The 27,645-nt window shown below is 37.4% G+C and overlaps 2 protein-coding genes across 5 annotated transcripts in view; both read left to right on the top strand.

Annotated features, from left to right (window-relative positions):
• The first annotated feature begins 1,626 nt into the window (after positions 1–1,626).
• LOC134676302 (angiotensin-converting enzyme-like) lies at positions 1,627–11,778 on the top strand. 3 transcript variants are annotated; one of them, XM_063534696.1, is made up of 11 exons: positions 1,627–1,751; positions 3,718–4,140; positions 4,226–4,387; positions 4,470–4,572; positions 4,956–5,291; positions 5,546–5,792; positions 6,120–6,253; positions 7,137–7,374; positions 8,098–8,196; positions 10,275–10,397; positions 11,193–11,778. In XM_063534696.1, exons 2-11 carry the CDS (start codon positions 3,757–3,759, stop codon positions 11,566–11,568), a joined length of 2,202 nt encoding a protein of 733 aa, XP_063390766.1. In that variant the 5' UTR covers positions 1,627–1,751; positions 3,718–3,756; the 3' UTR covers positions 11,569–11,778. The 3 variants fall into 3 exon arrangements, with proteins under 3 accessions (XP_063390766.1, XP_063390750.1, XP_063390758.1); XM_063534680.1 differs by lacking the exon at positions 1,627–1,751 and adding an exon at positions 1,758–2,021; XM_063534688.1 differs by lacking the exon at positions 1,627–1,751 and adding an exon at positions 1,758–1,961.
• A 1,416-nt stretch (positions 11,779–13,194) lies between these two features.
• Positions 13,195–27,645, top strand: part of LOC134675866 (probable peptidoglycan muropeptide transporter SLC46) — a 31,516-nt gene continuing 17,065 nt past the window's right edge. Inside the window, exon 1 of one of the 2 annotated variants that reach the window (XM_063534198.1) lies at positions 13,195–13,467. The gene's annotated coding sequence lies outside the window, so the exon portion shown is untranslated. The remainder of the gene's footprint in view (positions 13,468–27,645) is intronic. The other variant, XM_063534189.1, reaches the window with a different exon arrangement.

A 27,645-nucleotide genomic window follows, 5' to 3' on the forward strand; every position in this document is an offset into this window, starting at 1 on the left:
ATGAGGGCGCCGAAGACGCCCGGCTTTGGAACGCGTACAGCACGCCACGTGCGTCGGATTACGTCCGAAGGTTTGACTATGAGGGCGCCTTCGGCGCCCGGCTTTGGCAAGCGTACAGCGTGTCACGTACGTCGGGCTACGCCCGACATTTTTGTATAAGAAAGTCGGAGTCGCCTGGCTTTGGACCGCGTGCAGCGCGCCACATATCTATGTCGGGCTACGCATGACTCTTTTAATATGAGGCAAAGGCGCCCGGCTTTGGAACGCGTACAGTGAGCCACGTACGTCGGGCTACGTCCGACTCTTTTAGTATGAGGGCGCTGCAGGCGCCCGGCTTCGGATCTGGTACAGCGCGCCACGTACGGAGGGTTACGCCCGATGCTTTGGGTATGAGGGCGCCGAAGGCGCCCGGCTTTGGAACGCCTACAGCACGCCACGTACGTCGGGGTACTCCCGACGTTTTGAGTATGCGGGCGCCGAAGGCGCCCGGCTTTGGAACGCGTACAGCACGCCACGTACGTCGGGCTACTCCCGACGCTTTGAGTACGGCGCCCGGCTTTGGAACGCGTACAGCGCGCCACGTACGTCGGGCTACTCCCGACGCTTTGAGCATGCGAGATGCGATGAGGTTTGCACGATATTTACTCTAAAGGTTGCGTAATATGGCGTATTAAGTCCGCCATATTGGTTTGATAATGACGTCACATAGCCTCACCCGGGATGACGTAAGGATTGTAATGATGTATCGTACGTCTAAATCGGTTAAGGCATTCAGAAGTTAAGGTGGAATAAAGAAACTCACATAAATAAATATATCATCATCATCATCTCAGCCATAAGACGTCCACTGCTGAACATAGGCCTCCCCCTTAAAATAAATATATACCTACATACAAACACGAACGCTGAAAACACACAATACACTCTCTCTGTCTTTTTTTGGGCAGTCGTGAAAAAGATGGCACTGTGCAATGAAGGGCAATTAATTTACTGTCGTTTAATTTTGTTGTATTATTAAATCAACATCTCTCTCTCTCTCTTCCGAGCTATGTATCCCACATGGTGATGGGGTCAGCTTTCCGTGTTAGTTGCTTCCACTTCGCCCTATCCTCGACGTCGTTAAATCAACATAATTATTCAATTGTTGATATCCGTACCCCCTCATTAATTTGGCAAAATCCTTCCTCGGTGGCTTATTTATTTTCAATTCTGCGCCACCTGTTAGTTTACCAGGGTACTCAATAGTGGTAACACATATTTGAAAAAAGTTTGCCCCTCCTTCCTAAGTAGCGCCATAAGATTCAGGGGCAAACTTAAATCAAGCGAGTGTTGTGGCTACCCCCCCTTTTAGGGGTTGAATTTTTATAGCCTATAACCTGGCCGGAGATTTTCTCGACAGATTAGTAATGTTTTCATCAAAATCCGTTCAGCCGTTTTCACGTGATGCGCGTTCAAATAAACAGACAAACAGATAAACAGATAAACAGACAAACAGACAAAAATTCTAAAAATTGTTGGAACGTGTTCTGTTATCGATTCTAAGTATCCCAAGCCAACTTTTTTTCAAATATCTTCCATGTACAGACTTTCGACCCTCTACAGCTTTATTATATGTATAGATAGATAACGGCGGGTTCCACTTCCCAAATCGTTTTAGGGGAGCCACGCCTGCGCCGACGAGACCACGACGCAAGCAGCTCCAGAGCGCCCGTCCGGTCGCACGAGAACGGCCGTTTGTTGATGCAGTGCAGGTAGCCATTTCATCACAACAATGCGCCGGCGACCGCGGCCGGCCGCGCACCGTTAACGTTTTCAAAACAACGTTCGATTGTTCCAATTTGAAAAATCCACCACAAAACGACCAAACAGGGCGTTCGATTCATAAACATTCCGTAGCACTATCGAGTGCTGTCGTGTCCCGGCTTTCGTTTGTGAAGATAAGTAAAGAAAATGAAAATGTAGTGGGTTTTGTGTTGAGCATTCATGATAACGTTTCGGATTATAACACCATGCTGTTTTATGTGCGTATTAGCATATATAATTCCTTCGTGCTATTTTGATACCTGCATTTATTTTTTAGTTTGTTTTTATTTGAGTCTAGACGTATATCAGTAGGTAAGTAAGTACCTACAGGTAGGTACCTAATAGAAATTTCAATTTCGGATAAAATTTAATTTGTAGTAGTTTCATCAACGTTTATGAATACTTGTTAAAACATAATATTTACCAACCATTTAAAATAAAATACTTAATTCAAACATTTCAAACCAGAGTAAAGCAGAGTTTAATACTATAATAAACGTAGGTACCTATTTATTTCCGATTAAGTACCTATATTGCTTTACAAAATAGCGAATTAACGGTGTACCTAATAATAAACATTGTGACTATTGTTAGTACCTATCCTGTAGGTACACCATTATTTTTCAATCACAATTACCTACTTACTAACTACCTACTTACCTAATAGGAAGACCTATGGTAGGTACCTGATTATATTGGATGCCTACGAAGCAGTAGGTCTCAGATTCGAATCCTGGTATGGGTATTTAAGACGAAACAGGAGCTGAGGTTTAAACATTTTAGGCAAATATACCCGTCTTGCTAACGGAAGCGGCTCCTAAAACTAGTGCGATAAGGACAAGGCGAAAAGTCCTGCGTAAAAAACTCAGAAATCGAGGTTTCGTACTCCTCTGTTTCCTCCTCCAAAACTTAACCAATCGTAACCAAATTTGGAAATCTAAATGATTATGAAATTATCTGTGTCGGACCGTTTTGATTTTTTGGCTAATTGATATCAGTTTTTAATACCACGGCTCTCATTGCGCCATAGTCAATTAGGCCTATTTGGCCATTTTTGGAGGGTTCTAGCGCCTTAAGAAACAAAAATATCAAAAAAAGCAAAACGGTCCGACACAGATATTGACAATATTAATCTGTGTTGCAAAAATCATTGCTCTAGCTTCAAAAACCACGGAGGAAAACGAGGAGTACGTTTGTATGGAGGAATGACCACTCCTGTTGGCTCTTAATTCTATGATTTTCACAAATATTTGTTCCTCAGTTATGGATGTCTTCTATGTCGGTACCTATTTAGTATCTATATGTCGTCGTCTTAAATACTTAGTACCTATTAACAACACAAGATTCATTGAGCTAACTGTGAACTAGGCTGATTTGTGTAAGATTGTACTATTTATCTAAAGTAGAATACCATTTTGGAGGAGGAATATATAGGAAGTTAGGAACCTATAGGTATCTAAATAAGCTCCACTGTGATTGTCAAGTTCATTTGTGGATTGTGGACTATACTGGTCTCCGTTGCCTCTTAAATTAAACTGAATTAATTAAACCTTAGTGTCGTTCTTTAGATTTCTTCATATTTTTAAGATATTACAGAGAGCCGACGGCGACAGACTCATACCCGCGTCGAGAGGATGTGACTATTATTTCAATATACTGGGGCCATTGTTAAATTATGTTCACGACACATGACACTAGATGTTTTATAGTTTCGTGCACTATCGGTGTCCTTTCCTCTCATGTCTAGATCAGTCGGATAATATACTGTGTTATGCAACATCCTGTCCTTACCGCAAGTACTTCATAATGCGTACGCTGTAGCTTAGATTACCGATACGGCCACATACGCTAATATATACTTACCTCTCTCAAACTCATTGTTAGCTCTATTCTTGACAAACGCAATTGTTACAGCAATTAACATGCACGGTAGCCTTCGTAGTATCACTGACAATGGGAGCTCGGGAATCGATTCATGGTAATCCAACGTCAGACATGTCAGGGGATGAGATTGTAACACCGAAAGGTAACAAAACAGCAGATGCCTCGGCGGCAGATGAAAGTGGTCACGAAGAAATTGATATTGAAGAAATAAAAGATAAAAAGTTTTTAGACGATGCAATGGCATCAGTACTAGATCCTAACACTATGATAGTTAAAAATGATGATGTACATAAGTTCAAAGCGCAGTTAAATGAAATAAATAGCGAGAATATGACGTTAGATAGTTTTATGGAAAATATGGACAAGCTAAGTTTAGAAGTATGCAAAACTTCCCAGGAAGCCTTGTGGGACTACGTCACTAATATTAATGATGAAATGAAGAAAAATAAAATGGTATAGGAATCAGACATTAATTCTTAAAGAACTAGTTCCATACATAGGTATACTTTTTGATTACGTATTTGCTGATTCTTTTTAGGTTCGAGTGGCAGCAGAAGAAGATGAAATAAAAAAGCAATATTGGAATATACTTAAAACAAAATATTTACGTGAAATACCAAATATAACCGATCAAAAAATAAGTAGAAAGATTCGCATAATCAAAGAAAGGGGGACAAATGTTCAAATGCCACAGAGTAAAGTATGAATTGAATTAATCTGGTTTAGCATATAAATTGAGTTTTAATTTCACTTTCACTGATAAATCAATATATTGGTTTCAGCAACGTGAAGAAATAGATACAATGCAGCGGATATGGAGCCGAGTGTCTGTGTGTGCATACAATGCAACGGTATGCTCGGACGACTCGTTACGAACGATGAGTGGTTAGTCATCCGACATTATACATTTAACAAAATTCTGCTTAAAATGGCGCAATTACAGTCAGCTGCAGAAATAGTTGACTCCTAATAGTTGGGACTATTGTGTGCAAATTTCTAAGCAGGGCAAATTTCTATTAAACCTAATTAGGCCGAATTATCTCTGCAGCTAATTGTATTAGGTACAACTTTTTTTTAAGCGTGATATGTTACCATAATCTAGTATCATCCTAGTAAAATGAGTAGTGCAAAGGCTGCTCATGCTTCAAAGTTAGAATTTCAAGGGCTATAATGTACCTGAACCTGCGCCACACCATAAAACTATAACATACTTAAGCATGACAAGAACATAAATAGGTCCATATTCTACCAGTCTTTGCATTTTTCAGATATCATATCAATTTTCAAAACGAGTAACGATTCCAAAGAATTAGCGTATTACTGGAAAGGTTACAGAGACAGTACTGGCAAGAAAATCCGACCCATATTCAAGGACTATGTGGTAAGAATGAATCGAGTGGCTGAATCGGAAAACTTTACTGACGCTGGGGATATGTGGCGGTATGCCTTCGAAGACGACCATTTTGTCGAAAATGTTGACAAAATGTGGGCTGAGATTAAGCCCCTGTACGACCTGTTGCACGACTATGTCAGGACAAAGCTGAAAAAGATTTACAAAGAGGATTTGCAGTGCAATGATGATCTTATCCCCGCGCATATTTTAGGTAAGTTCTATCAAAGAGTGATTCTCAAGAAAATTGCATCGACGGGTTAAAGTTAATGAAAAATTTACTTTTAAGAATGAAAAATATGTTTTACTACTTCAAGTACCCCAAATTTTAAAAAGGGAATGGAAAATATCTGTCCACAACTATGTCAAAAGGTTATAATTGTAAATCGTGTGGATCCAGCTGTAAGGCGCCTGTTATAAGTGTCTTGGCAAAATTTCGTCAGGAATCCCAATAATATTATGTTTTAGGTAACTTATGGGCTCAAGAGTGGCAAGCTATCTATCCCCTTGTAGCTGCGTATCCAGAATTGGTAAGGCCTAAGGTCCAAAGTAACGAGACTCTGCATTCTAAAGACTTGTTCGACGCGGTGGACGAATTCCACCAGTCCCTTGGGTTTGAAAGCGCCATTGAATCATATCGGGGAATTACTGATACCATGGCTACAGCTAACTGCCTGCCTTCGAGCCATGATATGTGTGATGGGGCTAATTACAGGTAAAAACAAAATTTCAAATCATATTTATAACTAAATATATAGGCGTATATAGGCTAAATTATTATTTCATTATTATTTATTTATAACTATGGTAAATATAGGTAATATATGGAGACAAAAATGTAAATCCTAGTCCACCTTTGTTTGTGTGTATAATATTACTGATATTAGCAGGTAAAGTTTCCATGTGAATATTTTTTACAGACACATACTAAGTCAGGAAAAAAATCGTTTTGCTATACATTTTACTCATCGCAAATCAAGCAACAGCTGACCTGGTGTAGTGGCAAGATAGACCCTTGATATTTCCATTATTTCATTTTCAGGATAAAATGGTGCGGAGAAAAAATCACAGATGTGGCAGTGGGGTTGTCCCGAGCCGCAAGGCTGCTAGGACATGTCCAATACTTCAAGCACTATCGGCACCTTCCTCCTTTGTATCGGGACGGCCCAAATCCAGGTAAGCATTATATCTGACTTGATGAACCTGTAGAAGGTAGATCAGAACGAGGAAATGTTCCGCCAATAGGGAAACAAACTTCTCATGAAGAACTTGAATGGTATTTTCTAAACGGTCTGTCGTCGACGTCGTCCTTGTTCGGTTGTCTGTGGTGTGGTATAATGGTCGATCGATCCAAATATGTATGTCAGTCAGCCAGTTACGGCTCGATTCGGAAAATGAATTAGATTTCGACTAGACTTCAACAAGTTACGATATGGATAATTTAAAGATATTTGTAAAATAGATATGCCAAATTTGACGTTTCCGCGATTCTGGAGGTCCTCTTGAATGATTTCGACAAGTTATGACTTAGATATCCAAGTCACATCTATTCGATATCTAATGTAGATCTAGTTGATCTCTATATCGTCTCTAGATCTTGTGATTATCTCGAAATCCGAATAGGCCTGTTAGTCAGTCAGTCTGTCTGGTCAACACGGAGGTTATAAACCCCGACAGATACATATATTGCTGGAGACGTTGACACCCACGTAGGTAAACGTTAAAATTAAAGAACTTATTGAGTAACATCGTCACGTTTGCACATTACATACTTAAGTCATAATTTTGCTGTGTTTTCTTTTGTTTAAAATAAAATATTGGAAGCAAAACATTGATAAATAGATAATTAGATAGTACCTACAGACGGACCTTTTTAGTGCGTAGGTAACAATAACTTCTAATACCTACATTTTCTAGGGTAAAATCGACCAGCAAAATATATTAGACCATTTGGCTAAAATTGTACTTATGTTTTTCTTTTAATATTGGTACATTTTATGGGCGATACTGTATGTTTTCTTTTAGCATCGCATAAAAAATATTTCAATATATATTTCAGCATTTCACGACGCGATCTCAGACATCGTAGCTGTCCAGCTGACTTCGCCGAACCACTTGAAGACCCTGAGGTTTCTAAAAGTAGAAACCAGCCCTCAAGTGACCATGAACCATCTGCTCTGGGTGGCCCTGGAGAAGCTGCCCTTGATGGCCTATGCGTATGTGCTGGATAAGTGGCGGTGGGATGTCTTTGGCAACAGCAGCATTCAAAATTGGAACCAGCATTGGTGGGATCTTAGGTGAGACAAACGTAGAGATATCAAAGTAAGTAAGTAAAGTATCAAACTTTAAAAACAAAATAGGAATGTTGCTAAGACACAAATATTTAAATACCTATTGGTAAATATTAGGTATAATTGTATCAGACCTGTTTGAACGGTATGTTCCGTCGGCTACATAGATTAGGAAATGTTAATTAATTAATATTACACTAAAGGCCTGGTAAAAAATAAGTTTAGTCGGTAAAAACTATTACCAAAAAATAAGAATAAGAAGTGTGTTATATATATAGGTACTATAAATAGTCCTCCACATCGATTCAGATGACGGCGACCTCAGTAATCAAGAGCCTTTTCCTCTCATGAGCTCTTATGTGGCTGGCCAAGCCAAACTTGTTCTTGAAAACTCTGTCATAAGAACATAGGTAGGTAACAAAAATAATTTTGATTGGTATATTTTGCCTGGTGGACAGTTTCAATTATTGACAAGGTCTTGGCATGAGGCTTGATTTGCCATTGTGCGTATCATGAAGTAATAAAAGACGAATTAAACAATAATACATGTTTCGCTTGAGGTTAAAATTCCCTGCAATTCTTGACTGTATTAATATTTAAGTTAAGTTCAAAAGCAATATGGATAACTAAAACTTTCTCCGCTCTATTAATATGCCGTTGTTAAATCAACAGTGTCTTATGAATATAGAATGTAGAATAGTTATGTGCCACCTAAAATGAAATTCGCAGGATTAAAGAAACAGGTGTGTCGCCGCCAGTCCCGCGCAACGAGAGTGACCTGGATCCGGCAGCCAAGTATCATGTGGTGTCGCATGTGCAATACGTGACGTAAGTTTACAAAGTGCTTCCTTTTCCACAGATACTATTTTATAAGCGATATCAACTCTACAAATTCGTCGTAGTTATTTTGGGTAAGTACCGTAGTAACTTACACATGTAAGTTACTATAATTTTATCCACTACAATTTTATTATACTCGGTTCAGTTGGTAAAGTAATGGCGAGAGTGTGTTCATGTAGGTATTAGCTTAATATGCAACTAAGTCTGTCTCCACATTTAATTGGATGCAAATCCGCACACCGCTCCAGTGTCACTCGCAGCATACAGCGGCGTGGCGTGTGGATATGCATCAGTGTGATAACCACCTAACCTTAGGGCCGGTACTGGCCGGTACAGACGAACTGCAACCTGACTGCAATTTGTATGGTATCGGCCCTTATGGTGTGACCTTAAATTTTAATGAAGGCGTATGATATGCGGTAGGCCTAAAGAAATTTGTATCGTCTATAATCGTAATATATTTAGAATGTGCGCAAAAAGGGTTACGCAATTTGCGCAATAAATACTAAATAAATTTTAGAAACAAAACTTAAACGAATCTCAAAAACGTTTTATGATGTCAGTGAACAGCGGTGTGGGGTTGAATTTGTATTAAGTAGGTAGTTTAAGATGAGGAATAGCGAATGGAATAATTAAAAGAATACTTGTACAGTTACATCATGGTTACCTCGTACATAACATACGCAAAATCCGTATGATTAAATTTTTGGGGCCCGCGAATACGCGAGTACGAATACAAACATTATAAACTAATCTACCTATAGGTACAGTCATCAGCAATAGTATCTTACACAACTAGGACCGCAAAAATATATGACGCGCTCTTATTGCGCTCCAAATAAGAACGTGTCACATATTTTTGCGGCCCTAGTTGTGTAAGATACTATTGCTGATGACTGTACTAGCGAGGTATTAAAACTGTTTGCTTTTCTAGGTAATTGAACCAGTTCATTTGTACAAGTGTGTGTATTATTAAAGGATGACTCGAGACTCGAAATGTCAGGAGCCTCCGACATGTCATTTTTTATAGTTAATGGCTGATCGGTGATCACGTGGTGCTTTCCATAGAAAACGAAGCGCGCCGGAAGTTCCGGCCCGGCCACGGCCCGGTCTAGCGAGAGTCATCCTTAACACGAACCCATACCGAGTATTCAGTTCACGGAAATACCTGTTTAAGTAGGCTGATTTTCATCGACTTCTGAATAAGACTTAATTTTAACGATATTGACCAGTTTACTCCCGTGGAGCCTTCATTGTTCATGTAGGAATTCTGTAGGTAGTACAGCTGCATAAAGTGCATAACTCAGACCATCAAGAAAATATATATAAATAATACCTACTCTCGTTCATCTCCCTTAACTAGATTAACAGTTTATTTTTAACAAATTAATGATACAGTACAAGTCGAAACGCATTTTAAAATTAATAATCTTGTCCTGTTCGCGAAATTAAGAAAGCTGATGGAGCCTTAATAATATCTGAGTGTAACTTTTATCGACCAATAAGTAGGTACACCTCCGGCGTAGTTTTGACCTATACGAAAAGTGTATGTGGGTACGAGAGTACGCGAATGCATCCTAGGGTAAAATTTACTACTCTGCGTAGTGAATTTTACAAATCATACAGAACAACCTTTAATATGAAACCAATGCCGAAATGGAGAAAAAAAATTTTTTTTACTGTTTCATACATTCCGGCTGATCTATTAATGAATAAATATTATAGGACATTTTTATCTATGCTATTTTTTATTTTTTTATTATATCTATGCCGCTGATTTCTATGAGACAGCCAAATTTGTTTTCGCGATTTCGGCATTGAATAAATTCATTACACAGAATATGGCTGTTGAATTAAATACCATCCTGTATATAAGTGTATAGGATACAAGAGGTTAGGGTAGAAAACTGGAATTAGAATCTAAAATCTATTTATGACTCATTTGGAAACTTCGTTTAAACTATGACCATAACGTAAGCAATCCTAATTTGTATACGCAGACATCAATATGCACGACCTGCCGCTAATATACATAATAATCACTGGTTAACTTTCTCTTACCCCAGTTACCTGGTGTCTCACGTCCTGGAGTTCCAACTTCTACGGTCGCTGTGCAGAAGTACGAATCACTCTGGACCTCTGCACGAATGTTCCATCTACGGGCAGAAGGAAGCGGGAAAACTACTAAGGTGCGGAAGTCCTTGTGACCTCTGCATTAAGCATTAAGGAGCCTCCTTATATGCATTAAGGATAAGTATAATAATAAAAATTGTTGATGACAGGACAAAAGAGGTTTGTCCAAACAAAATTATTATAGTCGAGGTCCATCTCTCAAATATTTTGTCTGTCACGATAAATCTTTTTGAAACGCATAGTGTGGATTATAAGTTATAACTAAGAACTTTATTTGCGAATAATTTGTTGCATCATCACACTCGCTCAGTAAATGTGAAATTGCACGCAGGATTAGCGGGAGTTATAGAAAAAGCGTTCTCTCTAGGGAGTTATGAAGTTTCTAGTGCCATACTTAAGAGTTTTTTGTCTTTATACTTAATTTTTGTATCACAAGTGTGATGAAAAACATTGTATAAAACTTGGGGCGTAATAATATTGCAAACTCGAGTCTATAAATCGCTCCGGAAAGCCGTCGCGATTTAACTTACTCTCGTTTGCAATATTCAACTTACGCCCCATGTTGCGCAATGTACTATTAAACACATTGGGCAAAGCTCAGTGTGTGTATTTAGGGTTTATAATAGCCACTGTTACAAAAATACTACACTTCGAAAACTATATGTAGGTATTATATTTTCGAATATACCTTGAAAACCTTTGGTGTGACTTCCTATATAAGTAATTAAATTCATTTGATTCGTACGAGTAAATCTGTAATAATCCATTAGGATTTTTTGGGATTACGAAAAATAGGTTTTATTATTAAATAAAATAGTAGAAATGTGATATCAAATTTATAATTTTTTCAGTACCGGAATGTCACTTGGAGCAAGTCAAGATTGGCGAACGGTACTCGAAGCGATGACAGGTGAAACAAAATTGTCTACGAAAGGCTTTCTAGAATACTTCTCAACTCTACAAGACTTTTTAAAGGAAGAAAACATGAAACTGGCCAAAGATATGGAGGAAGACGATATGGATCAAAGCGCTCCCATCATAGTAGGAGTCGTGGTGTTTTGTCTGACCCTTCTCATTGTACTAATGTATTGCATTAAGAAGCATAGAGGCACAAATGTTCTATCTATGTGTGGACTAAGCAAAAACGGGTCTTTAGATATAGTAACGAATGAAGCGCCCCAAGGTAAGACGAATGAAATAGAAGGGATTGTTGAAGACAAAGTCTGAATAATAATTTTAATTGCAAAAACAGAAATACCAACGAGTCTTAGGATTGTTCATGTGTAGATTTCTCAAAGATTGTGCCACTATGTTAGATTAATTGTGTATTTATTGCATATGTATTGCAATTAGCATAAGATAAGGTTTTATTGTTTGTGTACGTTAATAAGAAAAAAAATCCTTTATTGATTGATGCATATACGTTTTTTACTTATTGTTCTAGAGTTTTATTCCTCATACATCTTCTTTAAAATTATTGTAATTATTCAGTCTTGACTTTCTTAAAAGGTAATTTTTCCAAAGAAACGTCCAGGAACCCTATTTAACCTTTCAAATTACAATCAGTTTTGACACACAGGCCAATACGAACATACACATTACAATAAAATTACATCAAACTGATGTTATTCAAATATGGGCGAGATCTGATGTCTACTCGGAGTAATTAACAGCGGAGACGCCATGTCTAAAATTTTCGGTACAAAATAGTCTGCCGTTTTTTGCGGGGGAGGGGCACATCAAATGTATAGGTACGTCATGTCAGATAAACGTCAGTCCATACATATGGTTGACCATTGGCCGCCTATTTTCGACAGAGGGGAATGCCTGTTAATGGCGGCTCCATTGTTAATTACTCCGAGGATGTCTATGTACATTCGAATTCCCCTGTTAGTTTCTTAAATAACGGTTACTAATAATTGATATGATCAGAAAAATGGGCTTTTGATTTATTGAATGCTTTTTGTAAGATCTAATAGATGTCAAGACGAAGCAGTTCATAACGCAACGACGTACCTACAGGCGATGGTAAGTCATCTAATTAATTATTTACCTAACTATAGAACACCTTTAACAAACCCAAAATAAGCAGAATATGAATGAAACAAAATTGGATATGCCAAGTCATGTCAATTAAGTCCCACAGAAAAGGATTTAACTACCTATTGGTGAATAATGAAATTTAGGCGTATAAAAATAATGTAAAGTTTACAGTAGGTGGTCCATGACGTAGGTAGGGTAGACTGTGATTACAATGAGTACCTAGTATAACGTTCCTCTGAATCTGACCTGTTACTGATTGAATACACAAGTTGGAGCTAATGGATTCTTAATAAATTCGTGTGGATTGACGGGTTGCCATATACAGGGATGGAAAATTCCTATGACCACAACACATTCACTTGCTTTGAGAAGACACTCATGGTCTCATTACACCTACGACATATTTGCACAAATTCGTACCAGCTCACCCAGAAATGAAACTAATATGTGCTGTTGATGTAGATGTCTAAGATGATGAAATGATTTAGGAATTCACAATTTTTCTGACTGACTTCTGTCAGTTGTAGACCTTTTCGACCGGCTTGATGGACAATGGATGATTTGTATGGACTAATATAGCAAAAGTTTGTTTTGTAACTTTGTGTAGAGAAAAGACTAAGTCTCTTTAAATAATAGTAGTCGGAACTTGGGTAATATTTTTCACAAAAATGTTGGGCATTTTTTTGCGATGCCGAAACAGCTCCAAAGGTCCAATCATCGGGAGTCAAAAGGAAAAGAAATGCGGCAATCGAACGTCACGCGGTCTGATAGTTTATTATCGCCATAGCCGATGCTCGCTAGTCGGAATGGACATCCGCTCATAACCGACTTGTCGAAATGGTTAAGAGTGTGAGCCGGTGCGAACTAACTGCAATCACCTAACTGTTACCGTTTGTAGCGAACGCGCGCGCAAGGGACAGCGGTCGACGCGCGAAATTTGCATAAATTCAAATTAAGTACTCAATTCGCAATACTAATGCGCTAAACCTGAATTGAGACCTTTGACATCAAACGGGACCTACAATTTCTAGTGACGTAGTGATGATATTTTGGTTGTGAGCAATTTCTTAATAAGGATAAGTGGTGAGTTGAGCTTCGATTGTAGATTTTATTGTAAATGAAATTTAGGAACGGAATGCTCGTTATGTATGATACCCGTGGATTACTGTATTAAAAACAAAATTTGATTCGCTTTCTGGGAGAAAAAACATGATAAAATGGAGAAAGATATCAAAAGGTATTGAATTTAACAAAAAAATTATACCCCTGACTAGTAAGCGTTATAGAAATATATATTATAAATGAATACAATTTTTCACGCTCCTGTATTATTTTCTCTGTTACTGTCGACAATCGGCCCCGCTTCTCGACATAACATCACTGTGTCAAATAACGCGATGTTTGTTTACATTGTCAATTACTCAGAAGGGAAAAGTTTCAATGCCAACTTACTATGAAAAATGTTATTTAGTGGACAATCTAACTTTTTAAGCGTAGTTTTTGTGAAAGTCGTTTCTTGTATCTTAAACATGAGTCAGTATATGAATTCGCTCAACATTTTGATGCTATTTTATAATAAGTAGTACTTAAGAGGACTTACATTTTTGTATGCACCTAAAGTCAATATTATTATGCATATCATGAAAGAACATTGACCACCTATTTACTTAGGTATTACATACTTAACTGCTTGATTTTCATAATATCTAATAATCTAACGTAATAGGCATGTTCTTTGGTTTGAAATATGAAGGTACGAGTACGACTTATCAATGATAGGTAATACCTATTATAGGATATATTTTACTAACACAGATGTTAACGCAGTTTCAACCTTACACTGTACGGCTACCACCAGTTTTGACATTGACAGATACGCTCGCGTCTACGTAAATTACTTTCTATACATCTCGCTTGCACTAATATGCGAGTACAAGCGAGATGCATAGAGAGTAAGTTACTTAGACGCGAGCGTATCTGTCAATGTCAAAACTGGTGGTAGTGGTTCTAATCAACTTACTCTTAACAAGCCCTGAAATGAGTTTTTAATAGAATTATGTTTATGTGAAAATTCATAAAAACAAATATCTAACGCCTACCTGAAAGTAATTATTGAAATAATTCTTCAAACTACATAAAATATCGCTAACTGTAATTTAAATAATATATTAGAGATTCTTATGTCATATCATATGTTATGAATAAATAAGTACCTACCTACTACTACATGATTACATCACACTGTCATCGCTACCATAACTTTTTAAAATTAGTGGGTACTTACAGTATCTAAATTAGTATAACAATGCGAGTACGTAAAATTGATGTTAATAGGTATTATAAATTATCATCATCATCATCATCTCAGCCATAAGACGTCCACTGCTGAACATAGGCCTCCCCCTTGGACCTCCATTCGTACCGGTTGGAAGCGACCCGCATCCAGCGTCTTCCGGCGGCCTAAATAAATTATAGGTATACTAATTTGTGGAAAATAGTTACCCGTAAATCGTCTACCTGTAAACTACGTTTGTCTTAAAGTGACATTCCATTTCCAACTGCAGCTGCAATACTGTTCATTTTACTATGGAAACGCGTCGCTGTCATTGTCAATTTCCATAGTAAAATGTAAAACAGTATTGCAGCTGCAGTTGGAAATGGAATGTCACTTTTACATTCATATCGTGCTGGAAACGTTAGAGCTTCATCTGTACCGAAATATGCAGTAAAGCCCCATGAAAATAACAAATCTACAATGTCCTTTATCGGGAGTCATTGGATGTGTTATAATATATGTATATTTTTCTAATATATGTATATTTTTGCAATCGCTAGTACTAGGTACAGTAGAAATGTTGCCCAGACCTGGAAAGTCTTTCGACAGACGTAGGAATAGGATACTGGCGCTTTTGGTTTCATTGCATTTTACGTAAATAGCATTAAGCCATTTTTTTCTCTTTGTTTGTCCTAAATTTCAAAACCACTTAGTCCAAAAACGCCTAATTGTAATTGTTTTTTAAATGGCTGAATGTCATAATGGCTTATTACGAGTATATCGTCCAAGTACAGTCGCCATCAGATATATCGGAGCGGTCAAGGTGTTCACAAATATCTGAACACGCCTCTATTGTCAATACGTTAGAGTGCGTGTTCAGATATTGTGAACACCTTGGCCGCTCCGATATATCTGATGGCGACTGTACCAAAATACACAAATGTTAAAAAGAATGCTGCGTCAAATGCCGAATTCCGATGGGACTTCTTATAAAAAAAAAGTATTTTAAGTTTAACTACTTATTATGAGTAATTTTATAACCTTTGTTGGTTACAAATATTTTTTCACCATGCCAGCTAGCTCTCTTGGCTGGTCAGAAAGTTGCATTTTACCACCACCACTCCTGTTGGCTCTTAACAAGTAATTATTAACAGTCTGCTGGAACTTAAGACGATAAGTAATATAATTAATGATAGATAGAGTTATAGTTTAGACTAGATACTCACGACATGTCGCGCTTGATGTGTTAAGTGACAAACATTATGTGAAATTAATTACTAAGAATATTGTCACATAAACTATTCAAACAGAAGACAAATAAAAAAGTTATAAGTAAAATACAACTAACCTCCGCCCACGACATCGATCATAAATAGCTTCGATTGTATTGACACAAAACAAAAATTGTTATGAAACTGTACCATCTTCATCATCATCATCTCAGCCTATATACGTCCCACTGCTGCTGGGCACAGGCCTCCTCTCGAGCGCGAGAGGGCTTGGGCTATAGTCCCCACGCTAGCCCAATGCGGATTGGGGACTTCACATACACCTTTGAATACCTTTGTACCATCTTATAATATACAATTTATGGCAAATAAACGAAATTCAATGAACTTTCGACCTTATTATATTATCATGTCAAGGGGTTGTATTTCAACGAAGCCTTTCTTTATATTTACTTATTATATTTAAAATTTCAAGGTCCTATATATATTAAACGGGATAGGCTCTGGGTCACTAAGTAACGGTACTAAAGTAAAGGATTTACATATTTTACCTATTAGTCTACCCTTTCGCCCGCGACATTGTTAGCGTGTAGCGCGTTAGTGGTTAAAACTTTTAACTTCATTTTTCAGTCAGTAATATCATAATACATATATCCAATTATTTTATTTTAATGGTGCGAAACAGAACGTCTACTGATGTAATTCCTACTACGGCATTTACGATCAGCTCTATCTTAATTAAGTGATTTTATCTTTTTATCTAGACACGCGGCAGCGTGTCAAGCCAAGTTCAAGCAAAGGAACTGGCTAGCCAGCGCCAAGTGTAATATTACACGAACCACTTGGTGCCACTTTTGACCCTTCTATAACTCAAAACATCTTTAACGTAAACACATAAAACTACGTGTGTTTAATTATATCCATAAGGACATCTAGAAGCCCAAATTTCATGAAGCTAGCTCAAACGGTTATAAAGATATGAAGGTCAAAAAGTCGTAAATTTTAAGACTGACTGACATACCTATAGTACCTAAACCTAACCTACTTCCAGATGACCTAGAAGGATGAAATTTGGAATCCAGCTCAGTTATTGTGTGAAAGCGTAGGAAAAAATCTAAAAATTAAAAAAAGTTATAAAATAGGGGGGGTCCCCATACAAAAAAAACCATTTTTTATTGTGACTGACATATAAGTACCTAAACCTAACCTACTTCCAGATGACCTAGAAGGATGAAATTTGGAATCCAGCTCAGTTATGGTGTGAAAGCGTAGGAAAAAATCTAAAAATTAAAAAAAGTTATAAAATAGGGGGGGTCCCCATACAAAAAAACCATTTTTTATTGTGACTGACATATAAGTACCTAAACCTAACCTACTTCCAGATGACCTAGAAGGATGAAATTTGGAATCCAGCTCGGTTATTGTGTGTAAGCGTAGGAAAAAATCTAAAAACAAAAAAAAGTTAATAAATAGGGGGGGTTCCCATACAAATTTCTTTTTTATTGTGACTGGCATATAGTACCTAAACCTAACCTACTTCCAGATGACCTAGAAGGATGAAATTTGGTATCCAGCTCGGTAATTGTATGTAAGCGTAGGAAAAAATCTAAAAATAAAAAAGTTAAAAAATAGGGGGGGTCCCCATACAAAAAACCTGTAATACGCGCTAAACAACCGGCCAACGGTGTGTCGTTGGCGGCGCGCGGCACCACATAATTAATACAAAGAACAGAAGTAAAAAACATGCAGCGGAAACACAAGAAAAAACATTAAATCTCAATACCTGCCTAGTTTTCTTTACAAAAAGTATTGATATCCCATCAAAAACATAAATGTAAAAAAGGAGAGCCAAGTTCAATACAAAAATTATGCTTGGCTGTGGGGTTCGCCGCAAAAAGAATGGAGATTTAAATGAGTGCCAAGTTCTATGCAAAATCCAAATATGTATTTATAGGAACAAAATAACATTATAAACAAGTATTAAACTCTATTTCTTTGCTTTATTGGATACCTATAACAATTGCTGTTATTTAAAAAAAATGTGAGATCTTAAAGTAGGTTAGATTTGGCTTGGCCAGTTTTTATCAGACTTACAAAATATATATGTTGAATAACTTTATAAAATGACTGATGTAATGAAAACTGGCCAAGTCAAATCTAACCTGCTTTAAGATCTCGCATTTTTTTTAAATAACAGCAATTGTTATAGGTATCCAATAAAGCAAAGAAATAGAGTTTAATACTTGTTTATAATGTTATTTTGTTCCTATAAATACATATTTGGATTTTGCATAGAACTTGGCACTCATTTAAATCTCCATTCTTTTTGCGGCGAACCCCACAGCCAAGCATAATTTTTGTATTGAACTTGGCTCTCCTTTTTTACATTTATGTTTTTGATGGTAGTATTTAACTATATGACCTTAATCACCATTAAATACTACCGAACTAAGGGTAAATATTATGTGTAGGAACCTGTATTTTAACTCGACACAAATAACGATAGTCAAGTAAGTACCTAATTAAACTAGATACGTGAGAAAAAGTGATATTATTCATTTTCCATAAATACTCGTAGCACGGGTAAACTACTTTAGTTGTAGGTAGGTATGCAAATAAACCAGCTTATTCGGAATAAGAAGTTCATGGCTCTTGATAAGAATTTTATCATCTACAAAAATACCTGTATTCACAGTGGTTACTGGTAAAATTCATTTGGCAGGCAGTTTCAGTTCGCAAAATTCTTTTTTTATAATCATCCAAACCAAAACAAACCTAGGTACTGAGTAGGTACAAAAAGTTATATTTATAACTTATAAGCAAATAATGTTCTTAGTGAAGGTACGTATTTTTACACGACTGCCCAAACAAAAAAGAGTGTATTGTTTTTGTTCGTTTGTTTATTTGTCAATTTTGAAATCTTTCTATTATATATACTATTTAAAGCCGTAACACACTACCGCACCGCACCATGGTCGCGATGCGGTGCGGTAGTGTTACGCTATTAAATTAAAACCGAACACGGAACGTGAAACCTACTGTTTGCAATGCAGTCGTATTATACTCTTTTTCACAAAAATAATAGCCTATTTCTCTTTTTATAACATCGCAGAGCGGTTTCGTTTCCTGCTCTAAATGTTTACTTTGGTCTATTTTTGCAATTTACCTTAACCTTGTCCACATGATTTGGTATTGGAAAGGCTAGATCAAAGTTCTTGTTTATTTTTAGCAACCTACTTACCATGTATGTTTTAGCATTATGTCTCGTAACTGTAGCTGTGTACAGGCCCGGATTTAGAGACCTAGGGTCCCTAGGCACTTGGTATGGAACTTAGAGGGGGCTTCTGCATCTGAAAAACCATTGCTAGGTTGCCTGGGCCCCTTAGGCCCGGGCTTTGTGAGCCTAAACGGTACTTAATCCGCTTCTCCGGTGAGCAAAAATTTTATCAATTTTTGCACACAAAGAATTAATTATTATAATGTGACTTCAGATTATTCTCTCACTCTCACTGAGCGTGAGCAAGACGGCTGTGCGGCCCGGGACCGCGGATATAATAATTTCTGAATTGTTATTTTATTTTTATTTTTTTATGTTTTAGCTTGTGTACAAAAATTATTACAATTTTTAAATGGGTCGTGTTAGACCTACCTATGTTCGTAATTTTTTTCTATTGAGCGAATGTTGTTCAGGTAATCAGGTTTCGCATCGATGAATTTATTAGAGAAAGGTGTCACGATTGCTGTTCATGTTTTTTGGCAACTGTGTTATGAAATTATGATTTAAAAACAGTACGATTTAAAAAAAAACTGTTGGCTGCACCTTAACATGTACTACGAGTACCTACATATTTTTGAATGCCAGTACCTGAGTCTCGTGTAGATTCAATACCAGCGAAGGTTTACGCGGTGTTCAAGGTGATACGCGAGTCTGATGATGATATAGCCAGCAATTTTCGACCTCTCATAGTTTAAAACATCCACATCATGCCTTCAAAACATTAACTATTGACCTCGTGCCGATTTGAGATGGGTATGTTCTTGAGGATCGATTAACATTTGTACCTGTACCTGCACAACTTAATTTGAAGTTATATTTAGAGTCAATTACGAGTAATGTCTTCTTATTTAAAGCACAGTAGGTATTGAACTTTGTTTTTCATTTTGGCGACATAGGCGTAGTGGTAAAGAGTCTGTTAAAGAATTTGGGACATGGATGGCGACAAGTACAGAAATAAAATTACACAGATATATTATCAACATAACATTCGATATAATCGACTTAACATGCAGTTTCAAGTTACGAGATTAATAATTATTATTGTATTATGTTACCGTTATAACTTGTTTTAAGTTTAATCGCCTTTTCTCCAGTAAAAACTAGTTTCTCTAAATTTTTATTCAGTTTGAGTTAGTGGTATTAATTATACTTTGAACTGTTCTTTGTTTGTCCAAAATATTTTAGTGTTTACTATGTAAGTTCATTAATTAGTGAAAACTAGTATATACTACAAAATCGCAAGATAGGTGCGACAACGAGCAAAGCAATAGTTATTTGTTTTACAAGGGGGCAAAGTTGTTGTTTAACCGCTCGTGCTAATATTGATACCCGAGCCAGCGAAAGATTCCAAAATGGAATCTTGAGCGTTGCGAGGGTTTCAAAGCACGAGGGTTAAACAAAATTTGCTCCCGAGTGAAACACAAAATTTTTCACTACGCCAACTTGAAGCAAATATTAAATGTAATATATCGAACATAATTTTTAAGAAAAAAAAACCGACTTCTATGGGGCCCGGTGAAAGATTATGGTAGATGGTGCACTATGTAGAAAATGAGGTAAAACCAGTACCTACTGTCTAGTAGCATTTCGTTTCCGTAAGGGTCGTAGTTATCTAGCCTAACCTAACCCACTTCTCTGATAGCAGTTCGGTTCTGTGAGGATCGTAGTGCGAACCTAATCAAACCCACTTTTCTAGTAGCATTTCGTTTCTGTAAGACTCGCAGTTCTAACCAAACCTAACCCACTTTTGTTCGGTTCTGTGAGGATCGCAGTTCAAACCTAACCTAACCCACTTAACGGCGCATGCGGTGCGGTGTACGGGAGTTTGAGCGGGAGGGGTTTGGCATCATCATACCCACATTTTATGGTAGGTAATCATAGTGGTTTATTTAGTTTAGGCATCATAGTGGTTTTCCGGGTCAAGGTCCGGGTCTCTGAGTCAGAGTCCGGGTCCGAGTCCCGGTCCAAGTCCGGGTCCGAGTCCGGGTCCGAGTCCGGGTCCGAGTCCGGGTCCGAGTCCGGGTCCGAGTCCGAGTCCGGGTCCGAACCGGATCCGGGTATGAGTCCGGGACCCAGTCCAAGTCAAAATCGAAATTCGAAATCACCAAACATGTACTATGCGTCGTTGAAGAGTTCTGTTCTGATCATCATCAGCAGTTCCACTTCAACAAATGCAACAGTTTTTAATGTAAATGCTTGATTTTATGATGAAAATACAAAAAATTCTATACGTATGCCTTTAAGATTTGAGGACTTCCCTCGATTCCTTATGGATCCCATCATCAGAACTCGAGCTTGACAGAAATGTGGCTTAAAAACTCAACTTGCTTAACAAACATAACGAAGAGGACAAATCGCCAAACATGAACTATGCGTCGTTGAAGAGTTCCGTTCTGATCATCATCAGCAGTTCCACTTCATCAAATGCGACAGTTTTTAATGAAAATGCTTGATTTTCTGATGAAAATACAAAAATCTCTATACGCATGCCTTTAAAATTTGAGGAGTTCCCTCGATTTCTCATGGATCCCATCATCAGAACTCAAGCTTGACAAAATTGTGGCTTAAAAACTTAACTTGCTTAACAAACATAACGAAGAGGACAAATCGCCAAAGGTGAACTATGCGTCGTTGAAGAGTTCCGTTCTGATCATCATCAGCAGTTCCACTTCATCAAATGTCACGTTTTTGAATGTATATGCTTGATTTGTTGATAAAAACACAAAAATCACCATATGTATGCCTTTAAGATTTGAGGAGTTCCGTCGATTCCTCATGGATCCCATCATCAGAACTGGATTTTGACAAAAACGGGACCAATCTGTATGCATATACATACAAACAAAAAAATAATTTTCAAAATCGGTCCAGTAATGACGGAGATATGGAGTAACAAACATAAAAAAAAAAAAAAGAAAAAAAATAAAAAAAAAAAATAAACATACAACCGAATTGATAACCTCCTCCTTTGGGATTTGGAAGTCGGTTAAAAATTAAATCAAATCAAGTCCAAATCAATGTTATTAAATATTTATAATCCAAAATCATTATTTAAAAGTCAATTCTACCAGCAAACATATAAGAAAACAACTCAACATTTGCATTTCATTACTTTGCCTCACATGTGAATAAAATGCAACTTTGCTATCAGTTTTTGAAGTGCAAAGTAAGCCTTTCCGAGCTGGTGTGGTGAAAAGTATATTATGTATGTTAGTGTATAAGGTAAGTATGTACTTGTAAAGTATTCAAGTAAATTTATAATATGTGACGTCCCAGAGGTAAAGGTACCTTATGGCGGTTGGCGCTTACGCTATTATTAACGTCGCTCCAATATTATTGCGGCGCTATGCGACGTAAGCGCCAGCTGCCATAAGGTACCTTTTTCCGTGGAACGTCACACATGGACATACCATACAGTAGCATCTAACAACATCAAAACACGCGCTTAAAAGATTACTGTCATTATAGATTTGATGTGGTTTTATACCTATTTATATTGGAAAAAGCAGGATGCTTTAGTCTTTACGCCATGGCAATTTTAATGTTTTGTGTTCATCTGTAAAGAATGAATGCAAAATACGAGTAAGACTTAAATGCGATGTTATCTCCCTTTAATGACATTTGTATGGCCTTGTCCCAGGCTCGCTATTGTTGTTCCACAATTGCTAAGTAGTTGATCATGCTCTTTCATACTACATGTGACTGAATTAAATTACTTAATTGTATGTTCACATTCAATACCTTTGGTACATCCTAATCGTGTCGTGTTGTTTAGATTATTATTTTAGATTTTTGGGAGTTTAACGCGAGAAAAAGATATCTCGAATTTTCGTTAAGCCGACCACTGACTAACAGGCCGCCGGATGATGCCGCCTGTCAGTTAGAACATAAATTTGACAGTTCCGAACACCTGACCGGCTGGTATCGTCCGGCGGACTGTTAGTCAGTGGTCGGCTTTATAGTCAAAAACTCAGGATTCTAATCGATACAGTGCCTCAAGAAAGGTCTCTAAATTGCTAATTAAATTTATAGCACCTTAAATCGCTAAACATTCCGTCTCTGGTTAGGTTCTTTAATAGGGCGGCAAATATTACAAAACTTGATTATTATATCGATTAATCAAATCATCCCCATATACCTATTCCCACTCTATTTCTATTATGGGAGCTTCATTGTAACGTTGAGTAAGTAATAGGCACATCGTACTAAAACCTTTGTAAGTTAAATTAATTGACTTGAAGATGCCCAATAAAATAACTTTTTGCTGTTGTATTGGTTTCCTATAAATAAAATGCATAATTAGCTTTTTTGTGAAAAAGACCTTTATATTGTTTAAACTAAGGTTACCAAAGAATTAAACAAAGGTTTTTACTATCGTCACAATCTTTTGAACCTTAATAGTTATCGCAGACGATTATTATTGATTTACGTTAATTGATTAGTCAGTTGAGTGAATAATAAAAAAAGTCTAAAATACAAAATATTCTATAAACACAGGAATATACGAGTATACTCGTAAATAAACACGATCACGTTATTTCACGACGGTTGACTTTTATATACGAAGTCAGGAATCTGAACAAAGTATTTTATTTATCAATTAAGTGGGCAATTCAGAAAGTTATTATAAGGAACGTGCGCGTTTGAGGGGAGGGTAAAAAAAAACGTTAAGTATATAATATGTAATATGTATGTATTATCTACTACAGTTTATGAGATTACAGGGTATTTTAGTATGACCAAGTATGACCTAAGTATTAATTCCTTAATTCATATAATTTTACTAATGTCCAGTTACATTAGTCGGAAAATGTTAACAGCCATATCAAATCATATAAAATATATTATTATAGTCTCGTAATTCGCAAACTCGTTAACGTCGCCACACAGGTCGCAAAAACTTTGAAAAAAGTGAGTACTTATGTGAATAAACAACAATAGAGATTGTTAATATCCTGTTCCAGCATTTATTCGAATCTTCGTGACGGTTTTAATTTAAAGCTATTTTAAATCGAGTTGTTTATTCTAAGTACATAAGTTTAATTTACCTATGCCAATGTAAGTGTGTACATAACTATTTAGTATTTACCTAGGTGTCTTCGACCTCAAACTCAATATCTTCATTTACTATATTCAATATTCCATCTTTTCAGAATCACAGGCTTCGAAATATATGTATTCATATTAATTGAGAGAGATATTAGCTATTTAACTAGAGACCTGAGAGTTTACCGTGAAAATCGAAATTTCGTTACCTGCCTCTCTATGACGTCATGCTCCGTGGAAACCCCACTGTCTGTTTTGTGATTTATTGAAACGTAATGCTGATGTACACAATATGTACTGAATTAGTACATGCTTCAAAAAAATTGTACCTCAATAGATCGAGAGTACAATAAACTCAATTCGGACTTGCTGCAGAGCATCTCCCCATGCAGCAGCCCCAAAATTTAATTAAAGAAAAATCACGTAAATATGCGTGTTTTTTAGCAATTAAGACGCCGAAAAAAATTTTACTGCGGTTTTTAACATTGAATGAGTTAGCCATGGCTAGTTAATAGCTTATTAACTCTATGGCTAGAATATGCAAGTGATTGAGAGGCAGAGGGCCTACCGCGAACCACGTTCGATGTTTTGCCTTTCTATCGCACTTATACATTCGTATGTAAGTGTGACAGGGAGGCAAGACGTCGAATGTGGTTTTCGGTAGGCCCTCAGATAACGAAATTACGTTTTCTTTTTTATTTTCACCGTAGGCTCTTTGATCCCTGCATAAACACACACGAACACTTGCCGGTTGCCAAGTAGTATGGAATTATAAGTCAGGGGACTACCGCTAAAACCAAAATTCGCAAATTGCGGAGTTCTTTCTCTTTTACCCTAATGAAGGGGTAATCAAAGCGACAGAGAAAGATGCCCGCAATTTGCGAATTTCGACTTTCGCTGTAGGCCAGCAGATGTCACATTGCTTGCTCTCTGGACCCTACTCATGCTAACTATGGGAAGTCCCCGGAATATTTGGGCTTAAAATAAGTACATATTTAGCACTTAATTAGGTAGGTAATACTAACTCGACTTTGGATGTGCATTTTCACACATTTCGGTTTTTCCTGACTATACTCTGTATCTTTAGGTACTTAAATAAAAGTAAACAAATAATTTGTACATTTTCGGGTAGTTAAAAATTTATTGGTTAACCAACCAAATATAAAAAACCGCCTGAATCTGTCAATGAACGACGCCCCTGTTTCACCAACGTGACAGGTGCGACGAATTGTAAAATCACTGTTGCTGACGTCACAGGCATCCATGGGCTACGGTTACCGCTTACCATCGGGCGGGCCGTATTCCTGTTTGCCACCATCATTGTATTATTAAAAAAAAACTTTATGATATCGGAAAAAAACAGATATTTCTCTTGCTAAGTTTATGACAATTGTCACAAGAAACACTACAATTGTCACGAAATTCCGACATATAACTCATTACCTGTCAAGAATTACCTACAATTCTTCTAAATCTTTGACAATTGTCAGAAACTTCGCAGGAGAAATATCTGTTTTATTCCGATATAATAAAGTTTTTTTAAATAATACAATGATGGTGGAAAACAGGAATACGGCCCGCCCGATGGTAAGTGGTAATCGTAGCCCATGGATGCCTGTGACGTCAGCAACAGTGATTTTACAATTCGTCGCACCTGTCACCGATGTGAAATTGGGGCCGACTTTAACCTACATTATTTGATCATGTAATGTTTTTATCCACCCTCAACTGGCTTAAGGAGCTATCTATTTGAGGGTAGATTTTGTTTACTTTTATTTAATTACCTACCTAAAGATACAGACTATAGTTTGAGACTTGAGTAGTATACATAATAATGTGATAATTAGTTGTTACAAAAAGTTAATATTTGTGTAGTAGGTATAATGTCTAATGTCGATGGACACATAGCCAGGAAGACTTGAGACAACCTGGAAAGCTTATGGTTCGGTGGAAGGAAAGAGAGTCAGTCCAACGCGGTGGTCCGACCAGGTTAGCAAATGGCCGCGCTTGTGTTAGGCACGCTAATTGCTAGAGTTAGACCAAGAAAAGTATGCAACGATGCAGTCCGTCTGTATCGGCCCTAAAAAGCTTGGTGAAGGCTTATGTTAACATCAAAAAGTGCCGGAGAAAGGATAACTCACGCTAGACCAGGCCGGGGCCAGGCCGGAGCTTCCGGCGCTTCGTTTTCTGAAAGCGCCGCGGGATTACCGATCAGCCGTCACAGAAAATGACATGTCGGACGCCTCGGCCCAGGCGCGGCCCGGTCTACCGTGTCATACTTAAGGTGCTTTTAAATAGGCAAGCCGGTGGGAATCATATATCCACTCTCATTGGAACTAGTCACAGTCACAGGATCTCATGCAGGCATCTAAGCCAATATTGAATACCTATCCTACAACTTATGGCGGGGGCTTTTAAATGTTTGTACTGCCTGCCCTCTCGGTATCGAGGTTTGTTACGATGTGGCGACGTAGGTATATTTCTATATTTTTATAAAACATTACAACCTTACGCCAAAATCCCCGCATCGCATTATTACATTCGACAGCGTGCAATGACATAGCACTATTAGATATGTAAAATTGGCTGTGTGATTCCGGCCTATGGTCGCGACTTGTCGGACATGCGTTTATGTGACGACACCGGCTTTTGTGAGGTCGCCCGCACAATACGAGTAGGTACAACGGCGCGACAAAAACTTGACAACGCGATGTCATCAAATCGACCTTGTTCGGCTGATTCCGCGTTCATGATTAAGAATGAATGCCAAAGTTGGCGGAATGATTCGGCTAAATATTGCTAGCTTCGTCTAATAGGATTGATTAACGTCAGATTAATTGATTGGTGAGGCATCAAAAAAGTTCATAATCATAATTTCCTAGCAAAGTCGGTATGTATGCCGTAATTCTGACTTATAACAAACAAAGTTTTGTACGGAACACTAAAAACTACAAAATTTCTAAAGGTGAATGAAAATAATTTATATACGATATAATCGGTGTTTACATTGTCCACAGAGTTAGATAACATGCTACTAGCCTAACACTACGACCAAAATGGACATAGGTAAAACCCTTTGTTCGCAATGTAAAATATTTTAACTTACCTACTAACAGAGTATGAATCTGTCTGACAAGAAATTCATTTACATCGAATACCTATTATGGTCAACGTGTTCTGCGTTGAGAAGCAAGGGCTTTTACTTGTATTTTCCCCATGCTTAGCACAGACCTACGTCCGACTGCCGAAGGAATTTAAACATAGAACCCGTTGACCACGAATTCGAAGTAAATAAATGGATTCCCTAACGAGGTAAATTGATCTCTAATAAACATGCATGTCCACCTCGAGTGACCTTTCCAGAGACAAAATTGGACCAAGCACCATTTTGTACGGGTACAAGTGGAAGTGACCCATGTTTGAAATTCGTTTGA

Source organism: Cydia fagiglandana, chromosome 2, assembly GCF_963556715.1.
Source record: "Cydia fagiglandana chromosome 2, ilCydFagi1.1, whole genome shotgun sequence".
Lineage (NCBI taxonomy): Eukaryota > Metazoa > Arthropoda > Insecta > Lepidoptera > Tortricidae > Cydia > Cydia fagiglandana.

What these genes read in the sequence shown, in the direction of transcription:
- LOC134676302 (XM_063534680.1), top strand. An exon ending in AAATGAAGAAAAATAAAATG is followed by an intron (nt 4,141 to 4,225) that starts GTATAGGAATCA and finishes GATTCTTTTTAG; the next exon opens with GTTCGAGTGGCAGCAGAAGA. An exon ending in CAGCATTGGTGGGATCTTAG is followed by an intron (nt 7,375 to 8,097) that starts GTGAGACAAACG and finishes TGAAATTCGCAG; the next exon opens with GATTAAAGAAACAGGTGTGT.